At 40.7% G+C, this 18312-nt stretch overlaps 1 protein-coding gene across 1 annotated transcript; it reads left to right on the top strand.

Annotated features, from left to right (window-relative positions):
- Positions 1-8147: 8147 nt before the first annotated feature.
- Positions 8148-16607, top strand: LOC135462012 (heat shock cognate 71 kDa protein). The gene is made up of 7 exons (XM_064739342.1): positions 8148-8289; positions 10406-10645; positions 11510-11715; positions 12320-12472; positions 12668-13223; positions 13565-13966; positions 15071-16607. The coding sequence occupies exons 2-7, from the start codon at positions 10438-10440 to the stop codon at positions 15499-15501; spliced, it is 1956 nt and encodes a 651-aa protein (XP_064595412.1). The 5' UTR covers positions 8148-8289; positions 10406-10437; the 3' UTR covers positions 15502-16607.
- Positions 16608-18312: the final 1705 nt, after the last annotated feature.

Below are 18312 nucleotides of genomic sequence, written 5' to 3'. Positions count from 1 at the left end.
TCTTTTACGTTTATACGTTCTTTGAGGACCACCCTCAAAGAACGTCTCATGCTGGCTTACGTGGGAAGGTCTTCCAGCAAACTGCGGATGGTCGTGGGTTTTCCCCGGGCTCTGCCCGGTTTCTTCCCACCATAATGCTGGCCGCCGTCGTATAAGTGAAATATTCTTGAGAACTTCGTAAAACACCAATCTAACAAGTAATTTAAAAAACGTAAAACAGCCACTGGGAACGGCGCCCCGAGCGTTTCATTGTTATTACCTGTAAGACCCACGACCAATGAGAACAGATTAATCCACCTGTACAGTGTCATACTCCTTCATATTGAGAGCAAAGTTTGGGGTGAACTGACTAAAACAAATCTGGGTTATACAATTGAGCTAATTCAACACAAAATCTGAGTCATATGATCAGATCAGCTCAGCCATGAAATGCTCTTATGAGTTTTTCGACTAACCAAGTGATTCAACAACATAGCCAGATGACCTATTGACTCAGTTTTCTGAGGTGAATGAGCGTAATTGTTTGACTCAGATATGTAGGACAGCTCAACAAAACTTTTCTCTCAGTGCAGTGCATTTGCCGCTCTCTATGGTCCTTTACATCATTGTCACCATTAGACAAGCATGACCTTTGGAGACTATGCAACGCAAGTAGGTGGGTCTAGACTTAGTCTCATCATGGCATGGCGGGCCTATCCTCGCGCGGGACTATGCTTCCATCAAAATTCATCAATAAAACTGTTTATTTGAATCATGCTGTATACATACTTTGGATAAAGTAAATGCATGCACACAAAAAACAATTGTATTGTATGAAAACAAACATGAGTTCTTTCCAACAAAAGTGTTGTCATATTTGCACAACTCTATCTTACGCTGAATTATAACACAAGAAGTGAACACAAGATGTGTTGGATGTTATACACAATGCTTGTTGTAGAATAGAATAGGTATTGTTGTATTACGTAAATTACCTCATTTTACTTCAACACAAATTTGTGGTTTTATTATTTTGTAACAAACGTTGTACTTCACATTAATTTAACAAGTTTTTGTTGGAATCACACATTTACTTTTTAAAGTATTATTTGAAACAAAGGGTCTTTCTTCATGTCACGCATGCACTGGCACATATGGAACACTATATACATGTACGTTCATTTGTTGGCAAATCAAAGGCTAATATCTTACGAACTTCAGCACCATAGATCCAACATATCTATACCTATCTATACATATACATGTACATGCACGTGTCAGCAGTAGGCCTAAAGTACTGTGAAACCTTGGTTAAACCAAGTTGCACGTAATATATTTCGAAATACATGTGTAATAGGCCAGTACGGCCATGCGCGCGTGCATCCCGTTAATGCTGTCTCACTCTTGGCAGATTTTAACAAACATGCTATTATAAAGATTCAACACAAAAGACAACGGCATAGAGAACACAACAAGAGCAGCGACGACAGTGTAATAGTTGGCAAATATATAGTCATACGTATAGCCAGTGAAAAACGTCCTCTTTTCAATTTACGTTAGCGTTTTATTCTAAGTTTGACTTTGTTCATGATAATTCCATTCAAACGGTTCACTTTATAACACATGTAGGCCCATAGCAGAAAAGTTTTGAAATCAAGATAGAATATATAGGCCTATGCATAAGCTTGAGGTTTCAAGTTGTACATACTCAATAATTTTTCAGTCATCTGACGACCAGGGGTCATCCTGAGTGTATATACTATGTCGTATTGTGGTAGGGTGAGGCCATGCGGCCACTGAAGTATCATGCCGGAGAAACCAGACGTGACACAAAACCCAGTCACATGATACTGACACATGCATCCAACATAACAATCCCGTTTCCTTGCTCTAACTCGTCCTGATAGCCAAGCAATGGCAGCAACAAGTATCAGTTTTTGGTTTGACCCGGCCTGGGTTTGATCCCAGGTCTCCTGACTTGGAGGCGGATGCTCTAACGACTAGGCCATTTGCCGAGATGCCAGTTAGGATATCCTAATCCTTCAACGTTTTCACATATGAAAGATCAGCTTTCAGAACAATTTATGCACACTTACAAATTGATTCTGGAGACAAAACTACATTGGTTGGACTGGCCATTTTCATGGCTTAAAAAAAGTATAATTTTATCAATCTACACAGGATAATGACTTCGGAATATGCTTGAATAAACATCCTCCAATTATTCAAAGGTTGAAGAATTACAGCAGTGGTCCAGTTCCACCTCCTCTGTTCTAACAACATAGCGTCAAGTACTGAATACTGTCATTGCTCAACTTGGCGCTATTTCATTGGCTGCGATATTCTCTATGCAGTGGCGGTGCATTGAAACTTTACGACCGCAATGGGAGAGCGCAATCGCTTGAAAAGTCTCCTGTCAGAAGCATTACTGTTCTGTGACATTACAGGTGCTCGGAGAGTTCCTGGGATGGGGTTGACATGATGTGAAGCATGTAGCCTCATTGGAGCATATTCCTTGCATTAACAGAGCCGACGTGAGCATGCTAAACCAGTATGCAATCTGATGAAAATCACAACGTATGTAGGCCTATATCCGTTCGCTAACAACAAACTGACGTCAACAGCGACCAATCAATATGAGGCGTTCTAAAGAGCTCATTTTCGCCGCAGTCGACGTCTGTCGGGAAAAAGGGGAATTCTACATTTTCCTGCAGCGGAAATAGCTTGGCTCGGTAACATGGTGAACTCGCCATGGGAAACGTTATTATTGATGTCAACATTTGGTAGTATAGGAATTTCCCATATCCAGTCGGTGGCACAGCTATACAATCCCTTTTCAAAATATTTCTTCTTGCCCCTTATTCAGCTTTTCTATTTTGAACTGCAACAATACACTTTTAACTTGTTCTTGAAGCCGTGACAAGATATCACTTCCTTTCCGCCTAGTTGCGCAACGTATCTATTTGTATCCACCAATCTATTGGATCCACGGTAAGCCACATTTACCGCGTCTTCAAACGAGCATTAAATCTTCCCTAGCGTAAATCGATGCCAACTGATTGGTCCCCATAATCAACTAACCTGTTCTGAGTCTCGCCGAACCAAAAACGATTCATGACAACCGCACAAATGCACAAAATAAACACATTTTCAAACGCTCCATTCACTGTGTCCGTAAGCCGTCTATCACCGTTTTGGTAATGAGAACGAACGAGGCTGAAGCGATTAGCGTCATCTGACGACAGGGGCAATGAACCAGCCAAATGGACGACTAGACGGCTTGTGATACTATAATGACTGCCATCTCCCTTTAACGACCATATTAATTTGTTTTTTTTGCTCTCACATCGATCACATGACTTGTGTGCACGACTATCGGAAAGAGATGGTTGACCGCTCGGTTGACATCGATTTACGCTTAGGGTTTAGGGTTTTGTTGCGCGTGCGAAAATGCAGTAAATGCGGCTTAGCGTCGATCCGACACATTAGAAGCAGTTATTCCATGTAACTCTCCTAACACTTCGTGTTGGTCGATACAGAGAGTTCCATTCCGCAACTGGCTTAGCGCCCAGATGTTGATTTTGCGACTGTTCCTTAACAACTCTTGATTTTCCGTAAGTTACCGCATAAGCGTCGGAAGCTGTCGTGACCTGGTAGTGGGGGGGGGGGGGGGGGGTGGTAGGAAGAGGGGGTGATCGACTATCACAGCCAACTTTAGGCAAGAGTCCAGGGGCCGCCTAGGCCCCGGAGGCCCCGCCCACCCAGATGCCCGGAGACACATTCTGATCGATGTTAAGCCACTAAAATGAAGAGCTGAAAATATCTAGTGTAATTAGATTTGACATATATTTTAGCACGACCATCCGCAGGTTGCTGGAAGACCTTCCCACGTACGGCCGGAGAGGAAGCCAGCATAAGCTGGTCTTGAACTCACAGCGACCGCATTGGTGAGAGGCTTCTGGGTCACTACGCTGCGCTAGCTCGCTAACCGACTGAGCCACGGAGGCCCCTCAGGATTTCAACAACGGTTTCAATAGTTGTTACATTCTTAAGACGGTGTAAGGCGCCCGGGCCTTCTCGCTCTTGCCGAACTAGTTCTGGTAACATATTCAACTGGCGTTTGAGGCGGCTTCCATCTAGGTCTTTGGCTTACAATTTGAGAATTTTCTCGTTGACATCCAAATACCATACTCCATCCCAATTTGTGGCCTTAAGAAGAAGATCCTGTACAACTTTCAAAACGTTCAAGGAGGATTGGTCAAACCGCCTTGAAATTTCCTGCGTTACCAAGTCCAGTATGTCAAAAAAGATTTTACGAAAGTACTCTTTTGGAGAGGAAAATTTATGTGGATCATTTGAGCAACTATTCCCCCAGTCTTGATCCCATACTCGTCATGCGTGGTGGAATTTATTTCCTCCATGGTTTCCAAAAGAGCTTCATAGTTGTCCACGACTGACTGTATTGCGCCTGTGCGGACCGTCCACCTTGTAGGACAGGCTGGATGCAAATCTGGAGATGCAGGGGATATTTCGCTTTGTATCTTCCGGAACAAAGCGTCTCGTTTTGGCTTCTTGCAGACAAAGGTTCAAGCAATGGGAGAAGCAGTGTACATGGAGAGCAGACGGTTCTTTCTTCCTGATTTGTACAGCCACACCTCGAAGGCGTCCCATTATATTTGATGCGCCGTCATAACCCTGACCTCTACATTGGTTAAGTGGAAAAGAGCAGCGAAGGAAAACATCTTTAATGCATTTGGTTAAAGTATCTGAATCTGTTTTATCAACATTCACTATCCTATGAGGTCTTCATGGATTTCGAAATCGGTGTCCACCCAGCGGATTGTCGATGTCCCTTGTCTCATCAGCGATAATGCCATAAAAGCCAGCTTCACGGATCTTGGTGAGTATCAGTCCAGTGTAACCGTCTATCTTGTGTGTCATGTGTAACATCATAGATGGCGCCTCCTGTATCATGAGATCTTTACATATTAACGGGAAAGACGTAATCGTCCGTTACTTTTGAATCACAATCTGATCGGTTAGGGTCTGTAACGCTCGTCATTTTCAAACTGTATCTAATACCGCTTAACCTGTGGCTAGGGGCCGTAAAGGTAGCCATGCTAATTACATCAGCATGATGCCTTTGTGAACAGTTGCAATTAAAGCGCGACTGAGATACTTGTTTAATTGTTATTTGATATGGAACTCGTTCACGGACTACGAATTTGAACTTTGATATGGAATTCATGCCTGGAATATTCATTGTCTGCCCGGCATCATTGAAAACTGATGACCGCTTCTCTCTTGTGTGTTACCGGCTTTATTTCTTATTTGTATAATTTCTTATATACCTTTGTCTTTGGGAGTTAGTGTTAAACGTTGTTTTGGAAATGGATCTTGCGATTGTCGACTTGGAACGCCCTTTACCGACTACAAATGGTATATGAATGTCGGACTTGACGCTTATATATATATCAACAAAATTTGCACCATAAAAAAAATACACTCGTTCACACAATCAGGTGAAAGGTACTTGCTTTTTTCAACCCAATTTTTCAGTGAATCTCTTCTGATCTCAATAAAAGAAGTTGTTTAAGATTGGATTCCCTATCGCCGTGTCCGCGGATAGCGCTTCCCTCAGCAACATTCGCAAACTTGACAGCTGCTTCAGAAACATTTCTGTGTTAAGAGCTTAAAATTTTGATAATTAGTCCAAAAGTTGTGACTGGATCGGTCTATTTTCATGGGATTTTAATTTATACACTGCTTCCTGATGCCCTTTACTCTGTTCATGTTGCTGAAATCTCTGTCTAGCTTTTATCCAGTTTTGGAACCCATCATTTGTAAATGCACTCTCCAAATTTTTACTCAGGGTCAGTTCCTTGTTTAGGTCGCATTTTCGGCAATAAAAACAAAACACACTCTTCTTGGTCAGACAGAGGGAGAGCCACTGGAAGTCGTTGTACCAATCTTTGTTAAATTTTTTTGGTGCACCGTTTTGCTCCCAACCCTTTGTCTTGTCGATTGGAGTGTCTCGTCGCCTGCTGGTTAATGTGGAGAATCTCTGCTTAAACAACAGTCTGCAGTGCAATGAAGCGTGTCACTTGTAGGCTACTTGTCCCACTGGAAGTAGAAGGAAATTTGGTTGCTTATACTCACTTTTGGGGATGCCTTCCTTTCCATAAATTTATGCACGCTTAAGAAAATGTATTTAACCTATACCTTTGAAACAGATTAACAGCTGTAATTGTACACAAGTAATGTCACATATATTCGGAGAATGCAGGTTTTCTCGGTTTGGGGTTCATGAATTAAAACGCATTTAACTCGCTACATAATATCAAGCGTTTTCCCATGTACTTAATTGCATGTGTAAAACACTATAGTGTACGTATTTTCCCTTTTTCATTAATGTATTTATGGACTTGGCGCTGAAATAAAATTATTTTATTATATCTTGCTCACCTTTTCACGATAGACTGGTCCTCTGTAATGCCTTGAACAACTACGTCAGAGCTTGTTTCATAGCATAGGTCAAGATGTCACTATGCAAAAAAAGGGACTGTGTTAACGTATGTGTTCATAGTTCCATTTGTATCAGAGTGAGTCAGTGAGTGCTTAGGGTTTAACGCCGTACTTAACAATTTTTCATTCGTATGACGACGAGTGCCTTCTTGTTGCAAGACGGATTTCGACCACTCTTTTATCTGGTGTTGCTTCATCGAAACGAATAACCGAAGGCAAGTAAGGCTCCACATCCGAGCCATTATACTGATGCGCGTCGACCAGTCGTTGCACTATCCTCTTAATGCAGAGCGCCAAGTGAAGAAGCTGCAACCCTCTCTTTTAGAGTCTTAGGTGTGACCCAACCCAGGATTCACCCTTGATCTCTTGCCTTCGCTTTATGAGCTATACCGCGCCTGTCATTTGTGTCAGATACACGTACTTTGATTTTGTAAGCAAGCGTTTATATGTGTATACATACATGTATGTATAATTATATTGATATAGATGTAGATATATATTTGACGAATCTGCAGGCTGGAACCTCCATGGTAGGGCTATATATAGGTCCACCGTGTTTTGAAATGAAATCTATTTCACTCTCTCGGTTGGATACGAGAATAAGTTTGTTGATTTATTTTGTTAAGGCTAATAGTCCTTGAGTTATGAACAGTAACTGGCCATGGGCCTAATTTGCAAGTACATACCTGTAGGCCTACGAGGCTTCTTAAAAAAAATGAGCAATATTTAATTTGTCATTTTACCAAACACGTAAAATACGAACTTGTTTCAGCAAATATATGACATTTTTCTGTCTCTAAATTTTATGTTTGAACTGCAAAGACATAAAAGCTGAGAGTTTGGCTGCAGTTTAGCGTCAAATATTGACTGACAGGTCTATAGGCCTATACGGGCCTACACTAGCTGGAAATCTTTCTTGGCTATAATTTGGTGAAGCAGGAAAAAATAAACCATATCAAAACTCCTTTTTTGAAATTTGATATAAAATATCATAATAATGTCTGGGTAAATTAAAAGCTTGAGTTCTGAGAGAGCTATATCAAGTGGCCCTAGGCCTTAGCCGTAATATAGCGTACATATAGTAAAGTACGACTATCTTTTAATTTGTCGTGCGAAAAAGACATCCACACATTTATTTACAATGTATTTGATTGGTATTTTACGCCCCACTCAAGAATACTTCACTTAGTGTTATGTGCTGCTAGTGTTATGGTGGGAGGGCACGCTAACTACCTCGGCCACGGAGGTCTCTCAATCACTCTATTAAAATCTAAGCATGTAGACATATATGTAGCCTGTCTCCTGGTATGAAGATGTGTTTTAGAGTCGGAGAGCCTGTCGAACAAAGCTTTGAGAAAATGCACCATACCGTAACATGTAGGTCTACGTCCTGACTTGAACTTTAGGTCTATTTAAAACCACCAACATGCATAGCTCCGTAAAGAGCTACCTGACAGAAAATATTGTCGATATGTAACCTTTGACCTTGTTTGTGAGCACGCATGGCACATGTTTATTCTAGAAATTTTGCCCGCCGCTATTAACGCGCAATATGCTACTACGAGCGGTTGCTATGGTGCAGCTCGTGACATATATTTAGCTCCAGCCAGACAGCTCCAGAACGTTCGCTGTGATGTCACTTCCTTTTATCTTTCCCGCCGTTGTATATAAGCAGTTACGTATTAGAGGACGTTACAAGTGATATCGTACATCAGCGTTTAACGTTTGAACATTCTGCTCTCAAAGTGCGACCCTTTCGTAACGCGAGAAAGCATATTCTACTCGGTAAGTTTACTTGCCTTGTTAGATTTTGTTGTGGATTTTCAACATTGACGCACTGGTGCACTGATGGGTAGAAATGTTCTCCAAATTCGAGTTTCAGTTTGGACGCTACGTGATTAGTCCTGCCAATGCTCGTTGCTGTCATTCGCATCCATCACGTTGAAAGAAACTTAAAAATGATGGAAATGATAAATAATGATCGAACAAATGCGTTATGGAATTTTTTTTTTAAAGTCTTGAATGCGGAATGAGTCTTGTACTTTCCAGTACCATGGCATTATCAAGGTCAAGTACATTACTACATGTACCTTGATTTTACGAAGTACGAAGTTTTTTCTGTTTATTCATCATTTTTATTTTTTCATCAGCCAAGTGCAGTTAAAACAAAATATTTTTCAGTAGCCTAAAACCTTACAAAGTGAAAGATTAGTATAAATGAACGGACTGACTCGATTGTTAGCAAAGCCAGTGTAACAAATGTTTGATGAGTTAAATATAAAGAACTCAGTCCAACATCCACACTCTGAACTGTGTGACAACGCAAGGAATGCAATTCGTGCCTTTCTTGATTAGCACTCCCAATCATGGGAAATGATTGGTCAGGTGTCAAGTCTCTGTTGGGTGTACTGGTTGGTGTGAACTGCATGAGGCTTGAACAGTGATAGTCTGCACTGAAAAGAAAGCCCAGCATTACTATCCGTATTGATGTTAAAAAAAAATAAAATGTTTGATATGGACATTAAACCTGAAGAACAAAAACAAAAACTATCTTTGATAGTTCCCTGGTCTGGCACTCGGCACAATTCCCTAATACATGGATACATTTCATGAACTATCACGAACGTAAAGTATGGCCAGGATTCCTGTTGCCTGTACTGGGTAACCTTAAAAAACTAATGAAATGTTTTGGAAATAATTCTATATGCTCACAATGCTTATGCTTGGCATTTCTGCATGGTCATCCAAACTGACAATCAAGTTAAAGGATGCACAGGTGCATGTCTTGCTCTGTTTTTGGACTTGAACAGTTTCTTTCCAGAGTGATTCATAATGAATTGAACTTTATCATGATCACTTACAGATCAGGTTTGAGGTGCATCCAAATTAACAAAATGATGATTGTTTTTAATCTGTTTGACTGATATTGTAGTGGGTCAAATCTATAGTGGGCAATGTATTGTTTTTCAATTTGTAATACTTCTGCAGTACTTCAGAACACTGAGTTGTTTCTGTGTGCATTCAGCTCTCTGATTTGAATCAGTCAGTTTTTCTGAGTCATTGTTTCATTCTTGAGTATGGTGTTCAATAACAACCAAATTAAGAAAAACAAATAACTCATTGATTCATTATTGTCAAATAATTGTTGACAGTGTTCAGGGTCAGATACAGAAGGATTTTCATGCTGGTTACTGGCGCCCAAATTAAGAAATATCCCCAAACGCCCAAATAAACTTACCAAAAGAGCCCAAATACGAAGAACAATTCAAATTTAAATTTGGCAAATACGAGAAAATTTAACGAGCAGTCTTTCGTTTCAACTCTGTTTTTGTGGCCTTTGTTTGTCGTATATTTGCGCCGTGGACTACTGCGCAACCTTTTATCTTATTCACAGTTTTTGTTTACTTCTGTCTTGTGGATTTTGTGTTTATAATACATTGTACGTGTGTACAAGCTTGTAACTCTGGAGGCACTTAGTAACAGTGTAGCCTCATTTTGGCCAAAACACCAAAATGCCTCTGGTAGACTGAAAACAAGTGGCCGATCGCACAGTATACAGAGTTCTAGCTCTGTCCACTGTGTGATACGTACTTCCGATTTGATTTCATCTATCAGTGGAGAAATAGGACAATTTCTTACTGTCCTGAAAAATAAAAGAGCATTGAGACCTGGATAAACAAGTTCGGAAAACACGTATACTGTGTCATTCAAAATTTTACGCTCGTTTTTTTTGCCACACCAGGGCGTTGCCCTCGGACCACCAGGGCTGGCAGCCTCGAAAGAGTGCCCAAATTAGAAGGCTGTATCTGACCATGGTGTTAACAAATCCTACGTATGCAGTGCATGGACCTCTAGCTACAAAAAGTCACAGCGCTGGATGTTTCTATTCTTACTGTTTCAGATTTATAGTCTTCACCATACGGACTTAAAAAAATGGCAAAAACAAACCAGGGAATTGGAATCGATTTGGGTACAACATACTCCTGTGTGGGCATTTTTCAACATGGAAAAGTTGAAATCATTGCAAATGACCAAGGCAATAGGACCACGCCAAGTTATGTTGCCTTTACAGACACTGAACGACTCGTTGGGGATGCTGCCAAGAACCAGGTTGCATTAAACCCAGAAAATACAGTGTTCGGTAAGTAAATTAGAATGGTCACTGCAAAGTTGTTCATGACAGTTTTGAACACAGTTGAATTGAGCAGAGCAGTTGTGCTGTACTTAAAAGTCCATGCATATAAATCCCAATGAAGGGCATTGTATTATCAAGTTATGTTCAGTTAAGGAGTTAAAAACAAAAATTATTGTAATCTTAAGTGGTATTGTCCTTGAGCCCTGCATCTAATTTGTGTGGTACATATATTAACTAAATGTCAGCAGTTATGTCTACAGCCTATGGACTGCATATGTAAAAGCTGAATCAAGTGGTACCATACATTAATGTGGCAAGTTCATTTCATAAAATGACACCAGTATCATATCACTCAAGATGTGACAGCTTTGAGGAGTGAAATACATGCATTTAATTCTGCACAAGGCTTTTCTTATAAAGTGAGAAATACTAATTTCATCACCATTGACATGTATGTGTGAACTAGAGTTTGTTTTGGTTTATTGGACAGTATTATAATTATTTATGTGATCATGTTTGATGCTGTACTCAAGAATATTTCACTTATACCATGGCATGATGCATCCAGCATTATGGTGCGAGGAAACTCATCACCATCCACCGGATAATGCCAGACCTTCCCACGCTGGAGAGGAAGCCAGCATGAGCTGGACTTGAACTCACAACAACTGCATTGGTGAGAGGCTCCCTGGCCATTGTGCTGCACTGGCTTGCCAAACCCTTGGCCATGGAGGTCCCGGATAGTATTATACACATGGCTGATTAACAAAAAAAGAAAATTGGGAAGGTTTTGAAAAAAAAAAAAAAATTAAGATTAAAGTATTCTGGAATAATGTTATGAATGAAGCATTTTTTTAATCTCATACGCAGATGCCAAACGTTTGATTGGTCGGAAATGGGATGATCCTTCGGTGCAGTCAGACATGAAACACTGGCCTTTCCATGTAATACAAGAAGGAGGGAAACCGAAAATTAAAGTTCAGTTTCAAGGAGAAGAGAAGAGGTTTTTTCCTGAGGAGATATCTTCTATGGTTCTTATGAAGATGAAGTCAACAGCAGAAGCTTATTTAGGAAAGGTATCAAATATAGAGTCAGGTTCAGTTGTGAAAAATTATTGGGGATGAATTAGATACTGACAGTATATCTTTCATGGCAGGGTGCCCAAAATAAAGTGCCTGCCCAAGACTTCCAAAAAAAAAAAAAACTGTGAAAAGTTGCTGTAAGAGAAGAGGTTTCATCAGTCATTGATTATGTACCTTCAGTTGTATACTTAGTTACCAGTTACTTTTTTCACCAAAAATGTTTCATGCATGTACTGTTTTATTGAAAAAGCATGTTGATCTTCATCAGGCTCATGTTGAATAAATTGTGAGCACCCATCTTGACAGCAGTGTGCATTTGTTTGTTGCATAATTGTCTTACTCTATTTACGCAGCAGTGTGGGGTGCTCCCAGTCTCCATAATGTGGAGGCTTGCGGTTTTAAAATCTACTAGATGTTAGCAAAACAAATGTGCCATTAGAATTCTCTCCCTTTGTTCAGGCCTGTCACCACAAGATATACTGCTCTGGAAAAGGAAATAATTGTTGTTATTTTACAGTGCTTGTATTAAAAGTCTGTCAGTGTCAACAATTTTAATCAAAAATGTTAAAAACGTTTTTCTCTGATCTTATTTTAACAGACAGTGACAAATGCAGTCGTTACAGTACCAGCCTACTTCAATGACTCTCAGCGCCAAGCAACAAAGGATGCGGGAACTATTTCAGGCCTCAATGTTCTGAGGATTATAAATGAGCCAACTGCTGCTGCAATAGCCTATGGGCTGGATAAGAAGGTATGTTTGAATTTTAAGTGATGTGATACATTGAAAAGTGTTCAAAATTTATACAACATAGGATCATATGTTATTTAGTTCACCACAGAGCAGTTATGTGAGTTTGACATAAATTGTTGTCTCTGTTTAGCATACGTGAACATGTACATGTCATTATGTAAGTACATAAAACATGTTGAATTTTTTATGTTACAGGTTGGGGCTGAAAGGAATGTGCTGATCTTTGACCTGGGAGGAGGAACCTTCGATGTGTCCATTCTCACCATTGAGGATGGTATCTTTGAAGTCAAATCTACCGCTGGAGACACCCATTTGGGAGGAGAGGACTTTGACAACAGAATGGTGAATCACTTCATTCAGGAATTCAAAAGGAAGTTTAAAAAGGACATTTCTGGCAACAAGCGTGCGGTTCGGCGGTTAAGAACGGCCTGTGAGAGAGCAAAGAGAACCTTGTCATCAAGCTCACAAGCAAATATTGAAATTGATTCCCTATTTGAAGGTGAAGATTTCTACACTAGCATCACAAGAGCTCGTTTTGAGGAGCTGAATTCAGATCTTTTCCGTGGTACGCTGGAGCCAGTGGAAAAGGCCTTGAGGGATGCCAAGCTGGACAAGGGACAAGTCCATGAGATTGTGCTTGTTGGGGGATCAACTCGTATTCCAAAAATCCAGAAGTTGCTCCAGGATTTCTTCAATGGGAAAGAACTAAATAAAAGCATCAACCCTGATGAGGCTGTAGCATATGGTGCAGGTTAGTAAGGCACTTTAAGAACTAAACTTATATTGTCTCTCCAAAGCTGTGTTGATGTGCAAATCGTTTTATTGGTGAGTCCAATAAAAATAGGATAACCTCTACCTCACAAAGTCTGTACCTGTTGATTAGAATCGATTTACAGATGATATATTTTGATTCGTTTAATCCTGCAAGTCTCTGACAAATCAGATGTTGTGATAGTAGGTTAACCTAAGTGAATTTAGTGTTGCAGCCTTTCCAGGCAAGTAAATATAGCTTAATGTGGCAAGTGCCCATGTTGTCTGGCCATCCAACTATGACAAGCCAGTTTAGCCAGAATTGTATGTTTTGTGATGCAGCTGTCCAAGCGGCCATCTTGACCGGTGATAAATCTGAAGAGGTACAGGACCTGTTGTTGTTGGATGTGGCGCCCCTTTCTCTAGGTATTGAGACTGCAGGTGGTGTGATGACAGCTTTGATAAAGAGGAACACAACCATTCCTACAAAACAGACCCAGACCTTCACCACATACTCAGACAACCAACCAGGCGTGCTGATCCAGGTGTATGAGGGTGAGAGAGCGATGACCAAAGACAACAACCTCCTGGGCAAGTTTGAGTTGACTGGAATTCCCCCTGCCCCACGAGGGGTGCCTCAGATCGAGGTGACCTTTGACATCGATGCTAACGGGATCCTCAATGTGTCAGCTGTGGACAAGAGCACAGGCAAAGAAAACAAGATCACCATCACTAATGACAAAGGTAAATCATGATACTTGCACAATACAGTGCTGTGAAATGGTTAATCGTATCTTCTCATTTTCTGATAGCAATTTGAATAACTGATACAGTCCCTAACCTATTTTAAAATGTGGTCTGTTCAGTGCACAATGTTTGAGACAGCACATATCTGGGTACTTCAGTAGCTTGCGACAGTGGTGGTAGCAGTACTGGGTGAAAGATGGATTGGGAGGGAAATGAACAAGTGTGAGTGAGTGCCTGGGGTTTAACGTTGTACTCAACAATTTTTCAGTCATATGACGACGAAGGAATCCTTAGGGTGCATGTACGTGTAATGTGCGTCCTTGTTGCAGGACGGATTTCCACCGCTCTTTTATTTAGTGCTGCTTCACTGAGACGACTTACGGAAGGCAAGTAAGCCGCCCCGCCCGAGCCATTATACTGATACGGGCCACCCAGTCGTTGCTCTATCCCCTTCATGCTGAACGCCAAGCGAGGAAGTTACAACTTCCTCTTTTAAAGTCTTAGGTGTGGATCTACCAGTCCCGAAGCGGACGCTCTACCATCTGTGCTACCCGGGCCGGTTGAAATGAACAATGAAAAATTACAGCTCTGCAGTAGCTACGTGGGACACAGAATTAGTGTTCACCGGCTTTGGGACATCTTGTTCCAAGTTCAGAGGTCACTAGATTCACCTACTAAACTATCTCCCAAATGTGACATGTTATAATAACCTTAGAGTCCATTCTCTGGAAGAATATTTAAAAAAACTAATGAATAAAGTTAAAAAAAAAAAATAAATAAATAAACCAATCTACCTACCCATAAGTTAGCTTACCATAAACAGTTGTGTTAATATTGGAAGAAGTCACTGAAGAAAATAATTCACAAAGAACAAAATTCTATATCACATCAGCCTACCAGTTAATGGAATATAATTCCAGTCCTTTTTAAAGGTACTTTGATAGTGAAAATCGCTAACCATGTCAGCACTATTTCAAACGTGTCTCCGGGTGTAAATTTACAGTTTTGGGGTTCACAAAGGTGTTCGAGCATTTTCTTCTATGTGAGAGCTTTTGGTTTACTGACACACTAAATGTTGGTCATATTTGCTTATTTCCTCAGGTCGACTAAGTAAAGATGACATTGAGCGCATGGTGAATGAAGCAGAGAAATATAAGCAGGCTGATGAGGAGCAGCGTGACAGAATCCAGGCAAAGAATGCTCTGGAGAGTTATGCCTTCAACATGAAGAGCACAATGGAGGATGACAAACTGAAAGACAAGATATCAGCAGAGGACAAGAAGCTTGTTGTGGACAAGTGTACAGAGGTGATCAGCTGGCTGGATGCCAACCAGCTTGCTGAGAAGGATGAGATTGAGCATCAACAGAAAGAGCTGGAGAAAGTGTGCAACCCAATAGTCACAAAGCTGTACCAGGCTGGTGGTGCCCCAGGGGGGATGCCAGGAGGGATGCCAGGGGGTATGCCTGGAGGTGCTCCAGGCGGAGAGGCTGGAGGGCAGCAAGGGGGTCCAACAATCGAGGAGGTGGACTAAACTGCGAGAGAATCATTAAATGGTACAAGGACACTACAACCCCTGAATCTAGCGCTCAACTATTCATTGACACTGTAGACGTAGGTGTTCTCTTCGTCAAGTGAATACTTGTATGCAATATCTGGTCAAAAATCCAAATCTGTTGGACACCATGACAGGGTTGTCAGTTTCAGCTAAACTCAGCCCTGTCTTTGGTTGTCTGATTTTTTTTCTATAAAGCTTGTGAAGTTTAGCTTTGACTGTGAGATCTTGTGTGGTCAAGTGCCACAGGTGCTGTATCTGACTTAGTTTACGCAGTAATGTATTACATGTGTGGCAGCGTAACACATCATATACATGCCCCTTTCATTTTCTGTGTACGTGATGTGCTAACAGATTTTCCTTCAGACCCTATTATATCGAAGAAAGTTGAGTATATTTATAAATATTGGTTTTATTTGAAATGATACATGTAGATCTGTGTGTTTTTATTTTTCCTGAGGAAAGGGCAAAGCCTTTTCCAGATACTAGACTTTGCCTTGAAATCATACTCCTTTGGCAATAACATGATCCAGTTACTTGTAGTCTTCTGAATTCTTGATAACAATAGTTTTACCAACCCACCACAAAGATAAGTAAATCTGATAGAACAGCGGTACGCTCTGCCAACAGTACCAGCTATGCATGATTATTCATGATCACATCAATTGTTCTTTATATAACTGGTATTGCTATGTGAGTAGGTTGAGGGCATCGAGTGACGTTACATCAGTTACAAGATTTGCTTCCCTTTGCAGGTGCTGGTGAGCTGAAAAAATCAGGAATATTTCCTCCATTTGCTAATTCATAAGTTTATTAACTTGAAGTTTTTATTTTTTTTATGTATATTATGTGCGTGTACAGCTATTCTGTGCAGTATTTCATGATGTTGAAGTTGAGTATTATTTAGGCAGACTGCCTGTAGACTCCTTTGTTCAGTTTGCAGTAATTATCTCCGTCAAATCTTCTAGAACTATAGACTATTACAGTACAGAAGCTTTAGTTGGATAAAATTGTAAGTAGTTCTTAAAGATTGTCATTTTTCAAGCAATTACTGTTTATCTATTAAAGGTGAAATCCTAAAATTATTTGACTCTGATGAAGACTTCTCCTTTTCGCAAGTGTTCATTTGTTCCACATTGAAGTAGCAGATGTAGTAGTAGTAATCTTGCTTCTGTATTTAAAACGACGGAAAAGTGCACGGAATGAGATCGGAGTGACATGTGGAATACAATATAGCTGTGGTAAATGGGCCTCTCCATTTCAGAACTTAAAATAGATGATGATGTTGCTTTGGTTTTAATGCTGTAATTAATTTTATTAATTTGCTTGGTGTTTTACCTCGTAGTCACTCAGGAATATTTCATTTATACTACGGTGGCCAAATTATGGTGGGATCAAACCAGGCAGGGGGGACACATGACAATTTTGCTGGCAGACCTTCCTACTTCTTGCCAGAGAGGAATAGCTGGACTTGAACTCACAGCGACTGCATTAGTGGCAGGCTCCTAGGTCATTGCGCCATACCGGTGTGGTAACCCACTCGGCCATGGAGAAACCCGAACACTATTAGACAATTTTTCACTCACATCCTGCTGGTCAGATCTATGGATGGAAAAAAATGAAAGAGCAAAAATGTACCTCTGCCTAACTGTTCAACCTACAGTGAAAGCAGCAAGGGCTGGATTCAAACATGGGACCTTAATCATTGGTTAAGGATCTGAGGTACTAACTTCAACCAGCAGCAAGGGCCCAGACTTGGATGTAGGATATTCACTTATTTGATTGTTACCTAACACCTTACTCGAAAATTTACGTGAAGGCGACCATTTTTTCGTGCGTGGTGGAAATAGGAGTGCTGTCAGTAATCCAATGACCTGTGGTGAGTTTGGGGTGATTATAGCATGCAGCATACTTGTGGAAGGCAAGTGGTGTCGAGTGAAGTTTATGCAGCATACTTGTGGAAGGCAAGTGGTCTCCAGTTAAGTTCATGCACCAGCACGAGGGGCACCATTGATCACCACGTCTTCAGATCATGCCGAAAAACAAGCCGTGGAAACTAGGGGTGCATTTGAGTTGCTGTTATTGTGTTGAGCCCACATGAGAAGTGGGAAGTGCCAAAGCGTAAAAATTTTTGGCTTCTGAAACCTTGTTCTTGTGCGGGATTGACAGGAGAGGAGCGCAGAGGGTGCTTTATTTCAATATAGTTCTTAACGGATGAAAATCTCACTACAAACAGTGATCTTTAATTCTGGCACCTGAGACCTCGTTCTTGTATAGGATGAACACAAGAACAGTGATTTGATTATTCCCAGATAATCCACACTCTGAGATTATTACATACCTCTTACATACCTCACTTATATCCCTGGGAACACAGGCATATTTGCTTCTGTACAATACAGTTACACTAACATACCAGCTGTTGTGAATTATGTATTGTGTGGCGTCTTCATACCCGTACGTTGATTAACTTCTGTTGGACGCACGAGTTGTAACGATAGGATATGCCGGCCTTAAATATGCACACCTGATATCTAAGGGTTATCGCGTTACCCATAACAACCACGGCCTATGTGCATATCAGTCACTTGTTCTGACATGTTCAGGTCCAGTCCAATTCTGGACTGCCATGAGAAAGATGCAGTTTGCAGTGTGTGAAAATTTTAAAAGTACACGTAGGCCTATGTTAAAAATCTGCTAGTAACAATTCGCTTGGCATACCTGGGTGAAACTTGGAGCATTTTCGGCACAGACCTTATTTTTCGTCAGTACAAAAGTGACACATACCTT

Source organism: Liolophura sinensis, chromosome 1, assembly GCF_032854445.1.
Source record: "Liolophura sinensis isolate JHLJ2023 chromosome 1, CUHK_Ljap_v2, whole genome shotgun sequence".
Lineage (NCBI taxonomy): Eukaryota > Metazoa > Mollusca > Polyplacophora > Chitonida > Chitonidae > Liolophura > Liolophura sinensis.
Note: the sequence above shows the minus strand (reverse complement) of the source record. Positions and strands in the feature narration are given on the sequence as shown.

What these genes read in the sequence shown, in the direction of transcription:
- LOC135462012 (XM_064739342.1), top strand. Translation starts at nt 10,438, where the DNA reads ATGGCAAAAACAAACCAGGGAATTGGAATCGATTTGGGTACAACATAC. An exon ending in CCTATGGGCTGGATAAGAAG is followed by an intron (nt 12,473 to 12,667) that starts GTATGTTTGAAT and finishes TTTATGTTACAG; the next exon opens with GTTGGGGCTGAAAGGAATGT. An exon ending in CACCATCACTAATGACAAAG is followed by an intron (nt 13,967 to 15,070) that starts GTAAATCATGAT and finishes TTATTTCCTCAG; the next exon opens with GTCGACTAAGTAAAGATGAC.